The 9,910-nt window shown below is 49.8% G+C and overlaps 2 protein-coding genes across 18 annotated transcripts in view; both read left to right on the top strand.

The window, feature by feature from the left end:
• Window positions 1-6: 6 nt before the first annotated feature.
• Window positions 7-6,586, top strand: RHBDD2 (rhomboid domain containing 2). The gene is given in 5 exon segments (XM_004946503.5): window positions 7-146; window positions 2,159-2,560; window positions 2,912-2,928; window positions 2,930-3,063; window positions 5,111-6,586. Coding segments are annotated over 5 exon segments (1,038 nt in total). The 5' UTR covers window positions 7-91; the 3' UTR covers window positions 5,541-6,586.
• Window positions 7-9,910, top strand: part of POR (cytochrome p450 oxidoreductase) — a 34,863-nt gene continuing 24,959 nt past the window's right edge. For 13 of the 17 annotated variants that reach the window (XM_046902348.1, XM_015295718.4, XM_046902346.1 and 10 more), the window contains exon 1: window positions 9,223-9,253. The gene's annotated coding sequence lies outside the window, so the exon portion shown is untranslated. Of the gene's footprint in view, window positions 158-9,222; window positions 9,527-9,910 lie in introns of those variants that run through there. The other 4 variants (XM_046902347.1, XM_046902335.1, XM_046902349.1 and 1 more) reach the window with 3 other exon arrangements.

Raw genomic sequence — 9,910 nt, 5'->3', positions numbered from 1 at the left:
TGGGGTGGGCAGGGGGAGCCGCGCTCGGATCGGTGGGCGGTGGGGGGGGAGCAGGGCGCGCTTGGAAGGCACCACTTCGTGGCGGCGGGGGATGACCGAGGGATTCTGGGAGCGGCCGGATCCCAGCCGAAGGGGCAGGACTGTCGGTGTGTTTCAGGTAATAGGGTTTTCTAAAGGAAAGCCATGTGGGCGGAGCGCCCAGTGTTCTAGAAAGCCACATGGTGACTCGGGGAGCAGCTTTCTGAGAGAAGAGGTTGTGATTTGGGGGTTTACGAAGCAGGAAATGTTGCTTCAGAAATGAGGTTTCATCAGGGATGAACAGAAATTAAAGCGATTTGATTGCAGCTGAGGGGATTGACGACTAAGTTGGGCTGTTTCTAAATCCCACTGTCATGGCCCGAAATACGTTTCTGCAGAGCAAGTGGTGACTGGAATTATTAACTTAAGAAAGAGTTGCTCTGTGCAGAGCCTCTGAACCTCTACCTCCAAAGCAACTGAAGTATTCGTATCGTTGGATGCCCCATCCCTGGAGGTGTTCAAGACGAGCTTGGATGGAGCCCTGTGAACTGGACCGGATCTGGAGGATGGTGGCCCTGCCTGTGGCAGGGGGTTGGAAATTGGTGATCTTTGGGGTCCCTTCCAACCCAAGCCTTCCTATGATTCTATGATCAGTGGAAAAATGGCACTGAGACAATAAGTTAATGTTTTTATTGCCTGGTGGAAGGTCAGGGGTTCCTGACAGCTTACAGCGGGCTCAGGGGGAAAGCCCCTGCACTGTGGTCTTTCTTTGCTCCCCCCAGAGAGCTGGAATTGGGAAAAGAGATTGGCCCTCAGTCCCTGAGCATTCCCCTCGTCTGACAGCTCCCAGCAGTATGAAACTTTGTGAGATGGCACTGTCCCCTGCTGGAAAGCTGACCAAAATAGAAAAGGAAAAAAAAAGGAAAAAAAAATTTATAAAAGGTTTTAAAAAAAAAACTGTCGCCATGGTAACGGGGTACCGCAGTGCCTCGCGTCGCCATGGCAACGGTGAAGGCCTTCCGGCGGCGGCCGGAAGTGGGGCGGTGCGCGGCAGCATGGCGGCGGGGTGTGGCCGCCCTCTGGCTGGTGGCGCTTTCACGCTGCTGCTGTCGCTTGGCGCCTCCGGGCCCGGGCTGCTGCGGGGCTCCCTTGCTGCCCACCCCGGTGCTCTGCGGCCCGCCGCCCTGCGAGCCGGGGAAGGTGAGCGAGGCCTACGCCCAGCCCATGTGGCTTTCCTCCACGGGTCTGGGCCCGTGCGGTGCCCTCTGCCATGCCGCGCCGCCGGGCCCTCACAGACCTGCCGTGCTCCTCTCCCAGTTCCCTGTGCTTCCCCATGCGTATGTCTGTGGCTCTGGGCGTAGTGCAGAGTGGGGGCACGCTGCTTAGAACTTGGCTGGTTACTCTCTTACTGTGCTCTTTCCTGAAGGAGCTGATCATTAATTCTTCAGCTCGCTGCAGTGGTTCCTTCCAGCCGTGTAATGTGCTGAGGTGATGGTGAAATCACTCCCTGCCTGTGGCTGTCAGGTTGTGCCAAGCGATGCTTTCTCCGGTGTTTACCCTGCAGTTGGCAGGAGGGCTTTGGGAGCTGCTTGGCTCGGGATTCACTGCATGCCCAGGAGAACTGCTAACCAGAGGGCCTCAGGGTGCTGCTACCAGCTGTTAATCTCCAAACGTTTTTAATTATGAGAGAAATCTGTCTGCTGGCTGTTTAAGAAGTGTTTCCCCTTTTTTTTATTTTTACTGCAGTAGCTAAAGCAAGTGAGCAAAGTCAGAGTAAAACCATAGCAGTCATTTGAATGCCTTCTGCCTTCTCTTCTAATAAGACTGATATTTACTATAGGAACTATTGCTTTTTTCCAGGCGCCATCCCAGGAAGCAGCAAGAGTCAGTCCATATGCCTGCAGTACCCAAGATAGCTCCCAAGATAGCTCTTGTTTTAACCATCTTTGGTTACTTACGGTTTTAAAGGCCTCAAATTCCCTCTTCTGCAACAGGCTAGATTTAAAAAAAAAAAAACAAAAAATAAACAAAAGTATTGATGAATCTTGTAGGCTGTCTCCCTCTGCTTAAACTTGTAATTGTAGCGGGTTAGAACAAATTCATTGCTGTCTCTGCCTTTCTAACATGCTGGCATGCTCAGTTCACAGGCTAGTTACCTACATCTTTGTGTATGAAGACCTGATATCCTTGACCTGTGGTGCCGTTGTCATCTGGTATTTTGCTGGCAGCTTTGAGAAGAACGTTGGCACGGTGAAACACTGCTTCTTCACCCTTGTGTTTGCCGTCCTGGCTGGCCTCCTGTACCTCTTACTTGAAGCTGTTGTTTCGAGGGTGTCAGAAGTGGAAGATGCCAAAGGATTCATGCCTGTAGCTTTTGCTACACTGAGTGTGTCAACCACCCGCTCACGAATGAAGCGGGCTCTTTTCTTTGGATTTAGAGTTCCAGTGGTGCTAGTGCCATGGTTTCTGCTTTTTGTTGCGTGGTTTATCCCCCACTCTTCTCTCCTGAGCAACCTGTGTGGGCTCCTAATTGGGAAAGCCTGTATCCTTTCAGAACACGTAGCCCTAAACCAGTGTAGGATTGTTGCTTCATGAGGAGAAAGTGTGGTGCAGTTCTTTTGGTCAAGATTCATTGACTGTATGATATTTCCTGGGCTCTTTTTCTCATCACGCCCAGTTCTGCATTTCTTTCTCATCCCATGCTTCCAGTTCTACTGTGGCTTTAAGGCATGCAAAGAACATGGAGATGAGAAGGTCTGAGAGGATGACACTAGCTAGAACTGGAAGAATTCTCCAAGGAAACTAGTTTGTGGCCAGGAGGGGATGCTGTGTTGCAGTGCAAGAAATGAGTGCATTTTGTCAGTGATCCTCCTTAACGTGCTGCTGACTTCAGATGGTCTTGGCTACTGTTTTCTGCTTGGATCTTCCAGAGTCAGTGGCCTCTAAGCTGGATCAGAGGTTCCCTTTTGCTGTGTTAAAGAGAATACCAGGGCTAAAATACATCCCGGGGTCCTCAGCTGAGAGAAGAGCCACTGAGAGCAGCAAGTAAGTACTTGAGCTCCTATGAAATATCTTGTGATGTAGGGAAATTTTGAGGCATGAGGTAGCATTAAATCATCTTTAAAATCTTTACTGTGCTTGTCATGTTCCTATGCGGGATGTTAAGAACAGGAATGTGGGACATTGATGTTACTGGTGATATTGTTATAAGTAATACATTATCACACATTAACTCAGTCTACTCTTTCACTGGAAACTGAGTTGAGGTGAAATTCATTTGCTGCAAGGGTGCTGTGTACACATGTTAAATATATTGCAGCGCCACTGACATGAAAGCTACGTTGTGTAGTTCTGTCATAACAGGACATAACAGGGGGTGCTTGTTTCTGGCTGAATTACTCCCTGGGGTGTGATCTTTGTCAGTCTTTGCACCGCATCACCTCCCAGGAATGTTGGAACATTTGTCATATCCAAACCTCTGTAGGAGCAGCACATTATAAATTAAAGATGTCACACAGCAGACCTTTCAATGCATATTTTCTGAATTGGGGCAAAGTTGCTTTAATGAAAAGAAACCTTAGCACTGGAGTTGACGTTCAGGAATGATTATATCACAAGCAATGAGAACTCATGCAAATTCTAAAAAAAAACCTCAGAAGTTGAGGTCAAATTTTTCCCTACCCTGAGATGTCATTTCAGTTTCACAGAGACAGGGTGGTTTTCTGCCATGGGTTAAGTTACACATATTGTTTAAGCCATCAGCTTATTGTAAAGTATTCTTTGAATTGGAAGCATTTCCAGGTGTTTACATTTCACCTCACCTGAGGGGAAACCATGAAACTTACCTTGCTGGTAGGAAGAATGTGCACAGATGCAATCAAACTCTGCATGAGTGCTTGCAGGGGAAGCCAGGCAAATCCAGGAGCATGTTGATTCTCTCTGTTTTAATACTGCTTTTGGGAGGAGGGAGTTTCTCACCATATGCTGAGCCTGTATCTACATCAGCCTAATGCTTCTGCTAACAACTGTTGTGCACAGCTCTGTCTAAACCTGCTTTCTTTAGGTGAGATGACATAGACTGTTCTGGCTCAAAGGTATTTGCATAAACATTTGATTATGGCGTGGGAAGGTGTTTCTAGGATGTTTCCATTTCTGCAACTAAATTTGCATGTCTTTGTATCTTAGACACAAGTCCTATACTTGTTCCTGGGGCTTAATTAATTACCATTTTGATTCCTATACCCAAATATGAGCTCTTAATGTGTTTTTTTTTTGTTTGTCTGTTCTGTTCTTTTTTTTAATTAATAAAACTTCAGACACCAACTTGCCACCAGACAGGAGGCATTTCTGGGAGGTTCTTTTCCATCAGGCTTATGTCCACAAATGAAGTACAGGGGGAAAGAAACTCAAGTCCCCAAACCCTGCCATGAGCCAGTTTCTCATTTTTCCTAGTACTCTAGTGGTGATGGTCTTTGTGAATATTGTCTTGATTCTCTGCACTCATCTTAGTGATGTGCATGGGCTGAGCAGTACTCTGAAAGTTCCCAAGGCTTTGGCTTCTGGACAAGATCTTTGCTTGGTATGTTATGGTGGGATGAGTCATGCCTTCTGCTGGCAAGGGCTGTTTATAGACCTTGCTTCTGAATGATTCATTTTATTTGCAACTCTCTCTCCTCCTCTTTTACTGGGCTGCTACTTCCACCAAAGGCCTTCTTGATACATAACACTTGGCAGCTGTGACTTCTGATTAATAACTTAGGTTCAGTGGAAGGCAGGGAGGGTGTCTATGGAAATTGTAAAAGCATTCTGTGGTTTGGCTGGCATGTTCCTTGCATGAAGAGACTTAAGGCTAAAACCCTCCTCATTCTGTGGGTGTGGAATTGGTGTGGGTTTGGTGTAAGCATATCTGTTCTGGGGAATTAGTAAACCTATTTTTACCTGAATGCTACTTGTAATAGAGAATCTCTCTGATGAATTGCTGTGACCTTTCTGAGCACCGGTCAGGAGGAAATCAACCCCCAGCACACTTCCAGTGCTAATTAGGCAGTGACACTTTTGAACACAGTATAGCCTTCTGTTTTCTTCTGTCCAGGATTACCCCACTGCCTGGCACATACCCCACCCAAAGGTACTACTGCTCTTCACCTCCAACTCTTCCAGCCTCCCAGATGCAGCACCTTGGTGTTCAGAGCCAGAGGTTTCAGGACAGCTGCACACCAGGATTTGGCCATGCTTTGGGACACGTGGGATCTCAGCACAGCTATGCAAGATACAGCCTTGCTTCTTCCCCCTCCCAAGCCAGAGGTGCCTCTGCAGATTGCTGCATTCAGTCCCACACTGGAGCCTTGCCTGGACAGTGCTGCCAGACAGGCAAGTTCTCTGTGCCACAGCAGGTGTGCCTGTCTGGTGCTCAGGCACCTGTCGACCTGGACCTCCTGACTGGGGTTAAGCAAGCATCAGGGGATCCAGAAGCCTCAGCAGCTCCTGTTCCAGCTGAATTTTCAAAAGTTCAGGTGTACTGATCCTCCAGAAAGCAGCAGGACTCGTCTAGCGTGGGAAGGCGATGTGATGCTCACGGAGCAGCAATTGCTGGCATTGTTGCTGTCTCTGGGGTGACTACCTAAATGGATTACTTTATTTCCTTTTAATTTTGATACTTCTTTTAGCATTGTGGAGGGAAGGGGACTGGATTGCCTCTCCACGTTTCTAATTCTATTGAAAACTTTTTGTCTTGTGGTGTTTAGCAGCCTTCTTTTTCTACACAATAACTACAGTTACAGAGCCTCTGTTCTCTGATTCAAGGTAAGATGGAAGCTGATAGTCAAAACACTGGACTAATCTGGTATTGAACCATGCTGCATGGAATACATCCCATCTGCACCAAGGCTCTTAGCTTCCTATCTTGTTTACATGTGTGATGTAGTTAGGACAGAAAAGAAGGTGGAAGCATGGAAGCCTTAGTTTATAACTTAGCATTTGAGTGAAAAAGTCTGTTTCACTAGTGACTCCTCCATTGACAGTACGCTTTGAAGGGGGCTTATTAAGGCAAGGCTGGGACAAGGAGAACAGAATACAGAGCACCTTTTTCTGTTCCCTAAAACCCATCTCTTAAATACTGAAGTGCAGTCTGTGCACTCAACACATTGTCTCTGTTATCTCCGATAGCTCCACACTCCGATAGCTCCACACTCCATCCCACTCCTGATTGTTTCACCCCTCCCTGGGATGACAGATGGACTTGGTTTCACAGTTCCATTTTTCCTGCACTGCTATCAACAATTTCATTGTTAAGTGTTTTGCGTGCAGCACGAACAGGATGAGGCTCTTGTTTGGAAGTTAAAAGGATGTTTTCAATACCAGGAAAGAACTGCTAGAGATAATCATTGAAATGTTGATATTCCACTCTAGTGCCTTGATTTTCCTCCTCATGAGATCTACATAAACTTGCGAATTTTATCACTGTTTCCAGAAACGTGCAGAAAATACAGTAGAGTGATGAGGACTGTTTGCAATGGTAAATGTTGTGTATGATCAAACTGAAAGCTTGAAATACAATCTGGAAGACAAACTGTCACATGTCCTGGTTTGCTTTCAAGTGGGGAGAGCTGGAGCCTCTGGATGGTGGTCTCAGTCCCATGGGGACAGCAAGGCAGGCTCCTGCTGGGTGCAGTCTGTGTGATAGGCTGGTGACAGAGGACACGCATTGGAGAAGAGCAGTACTGCACGTTGGAAAATGCTTGTGGGCATGGAAACTGGTTATTTTTATTTGCTGACTTTTAACAGTTGATCTGTTTCAACTGTCACCAGTTGCAGAGCCATCACAGGGATGGCAGGGTTTCCAGTGAGTAGTTTCACAGCATGCATTAAGTGGTAAGAAGTAAATGTTGGCCTCCAGGAGTCACCGCTTTGTCACTGCAAGCAGCAAGAACAGCCCAGATCTGACAGGTGAGGGGGAAAGACAGAAGATCTCCTTACATGAGTGAAGGTGGGCCCCTGCCCAGGCAGCAAGGACCAGCCCTTAACCCCTCTGTGCTGGGACAAGGTGCCCACTGCAGCCCTGTGGGAGGGGCATCCGAGAAGAATGGGGGCAGAACAAGAGTTTGGGGGGGGAAAACAGAAGTTTTCCTTCTGATTTCAGCTCTGCTGTCAGCTTCCTGAAGATCTTGGCACGTCACTTGGTCTCTGATCACTGCAACTACCACTGTGACCCTGGGGCTGCTCTGAGTTCAACTGTGCAACTTCCCCGGTGCCCACGTGGCATTTGAAATGTTCAGTGGCCTTCAGACAGACATTTCAAAAGATACGGATGATTTCTAAGAGTCTGTTCCCTGCCTTTCCTGAGGGCAGCTGTGTGACAGTTAAACACTGTCGTATAAATCAGTGGAGGGTTGCTTTTCCAGCAGTGGAGTTCAACCAAGTCCCAGCTCCTTAGGGCTGGCAGTGGGTTCAAAAGGGAATGGAGAGAGAGGGACAGGATGGGATGTGCAATTGTGTCTGAAGGCTGAAAGGAGGAATTGAAACTCAGGAGAGGGAGGCAGAAATCATCTGCTTATCCAGCCTTGGTATTTGTCTGAGCTCACAGCAATGTTACTGATCACAAATTGCAGTACCGGCTCCCTTCCTTGGAGGGGAGATAGAGAATTGAAGTTATTCTTAAAAAGAGAGGGGGAAAAAATAGTGACAAAAAAAAAAAAAAATCAATAAAACTCCAGGCTGAGATGGCTGTCCTGGAGAACACACTGTCTCCAAAGGTTTGTTCTTCTGTACCTCCGGTGCATTCCTGGTACAGCTGGCACTTCTTCAAAGGTCAGGATTGATTCTGCCTTGGAAGCAGCACACAAAGTGACTCCAGGCCGAAAGAGCGCAAGCCAGCTGAGCTGGTGATATCACTGTCTGTCACCCTGCAAATGGGTCGATATTCCTCTTATTTCTGTGCTTCCCAGTTGCTCATTTCTCTCTGGCAGAGCCAATGTGTGCAGCTATCCAGGCTAGCTGTGCCTGCGTAGCCCCATGCCTCTGCTCAGCTGGAAAAAGACCTTTCAGGTCAGTGCCTCTCTTTGCACCTCTACTGGCCCCTCAGGTGCCCTCTGCTCACCCATATGGACTTTGTGCCTTCTCTGTGGGCGTTATTGACTCTGATGTGAGTGTCAGCATGGTGATAGCAGTGGGACCATGGACTCGATGTGCCAGTGCTGTGCTGCCTGCACCTCTTGCAGCCGGGGGGGGGAGCCAGGAGGAGCTGGGCTGTGCCAGCTGGGCTTTGCAAAGGAGAGAGACTGAACATCGTGGCCTAACCTTTGGCTGGTTCATGGGTGCTACGGGGTGTGAAAGGCACCATGACCACTGTTGTCGTGCTCTAGTGGGGGCTCTTTATGCTTTGCTGGAGCAAAATCCCTCCAGGACCCCTCTTGTACATCCTTACCTTGGGGCTTTGAGCCCAGCAGTGTTTGGGGCTGTAGTGCAGCTTTACCAGAAGAGCAGAGCAGTGTTGCTGCTACAGCCAGGTCCTGGGGGTCAGGTTGTGAAATCTCCCCTGCCAGGGACGTTTCTTGTGCAATGCTGCTGCCAGCAGGATGGGCTTTGGCAAAGGGCTGCAAGACATCCAGATAGCATGGTTTGTGGTTAAACTGCATGTTAAATCTGTGCACCCATATCTGTCTGTGTGTGCATCTACGTGTCTATCTGTAGGCCTGCTTATATGCCTATGTATGTCTATGTATTTCTGTCTGTCTATGTATCTGCCCATGCATCTGTGTATCTATATGCCTATTTATGTGCCTGTATGTATCTCTCTATACCCATCCCTGGGTAGCTCTATCTGTATCTCTATAGCCATACACCCATGTGTCAGCATCTCTATATCCATGGCTATATGGCCGTATATCTACACGTCCATCTGTCTGTATGTCTGTACCTCTGTCCCTGTGCAGTGGGGCTGCCGCGCCCACCCTACTCCGTCCCCCGACCCCGGACCACCCCATGACCTTCGAGCCGCTCACCCTCCCCGCTGCTCTGTCCCTTTAAGGCTGCCCCAGCAAGAGGCGCGCTGGGACCGTACCAACCACGGGGCGGCGGTGGGGTGGCCGCGCCGCGCGCGCTCGCAGCCCATTGGCGGGAGGCGGGGGCGGCTCATGGCTCCCCCCACGCTGGGCGCAGAGTGGTGCGCGCCGCCCTACGTGCCGGCCGCGCCGGGCTGCGGGCACCGCCAGCGTCGGACGGCGCGGGAAGGGGGCGGGTGAGGGCCCGGGTGAGCGGGGGGCGTGCTGGGCTTGGGGAGACGGGGCTGTTTGGGGGTAGGGGGGCTCGGAGGTGAGTGGGGCCCGGTTACGGGGTGGCTGAGGTGAACGGGGCCCTGGTGCGGGGCGGCTGGGAGGAGTGAGGCCCTGCGATGGGGGGCTGCGGTGTGGGGGCCCCGTTGTTACTCGGTTCCACAGCGCTTCCCTGCGGGTTCCCTGGGTCCGCCGGGAGCGGGGCTGAGTGCAGGGCTGCGTGCCGCCCTCTTCTCTCTGTAAGCTTCTTGGCTGTGGTAGGACAAGGGGAGATCTGGGTTCTGCAAGTCTGCAGAATTGCCTTGGGAGTGAAGCTGTCCCCCTAGGGAACGTGCTTGCAGAAGGAAATAATGGAAAGCCTCGTGTCTGGGGTAGTTAAAGCAGGAGGGGGTGAAGACACCTGGTTCTGGTGTTCGTTGGGCATCAGCCATCGAGCCGGAGGTGGTCCTTAGGAAGTCTCCTTGGTTGTTGGAGCGAGCGCAGGCAGGGTGCTTCGGTCCCTTGGTGCAGCCTGGCTGTGGGTGAGCCTTCAGAACGTAAAGGCAAATGGTAACGCTTGGTGGAATGCACGAAGAGGTGTTACGTAGTTCTTCTGCTTAGTCTGAACGGGTCTGGGAAACTGA

This window comes from Gallus gallus, chromosome 19 (assembly GCF_016699485.2).
Source record: "Gallus gallus isolate bGalGal1 chromosome 19, bGalGal1.mat.broiler.GRCg7b, whole genome shotgun sequence".
In the NCBI taxonomy this organism is placed as follows: domain Eukaryota; kingdom Metazoa; phylum Chordata; class Aves; order Galliformes; family Phasianidae; genus Gallus; species Gallus gallus.
Note: the sequence above shows the minus strand (reverse complement) of the source record. Positions and strands in the feature narration are given on the sequence as shown.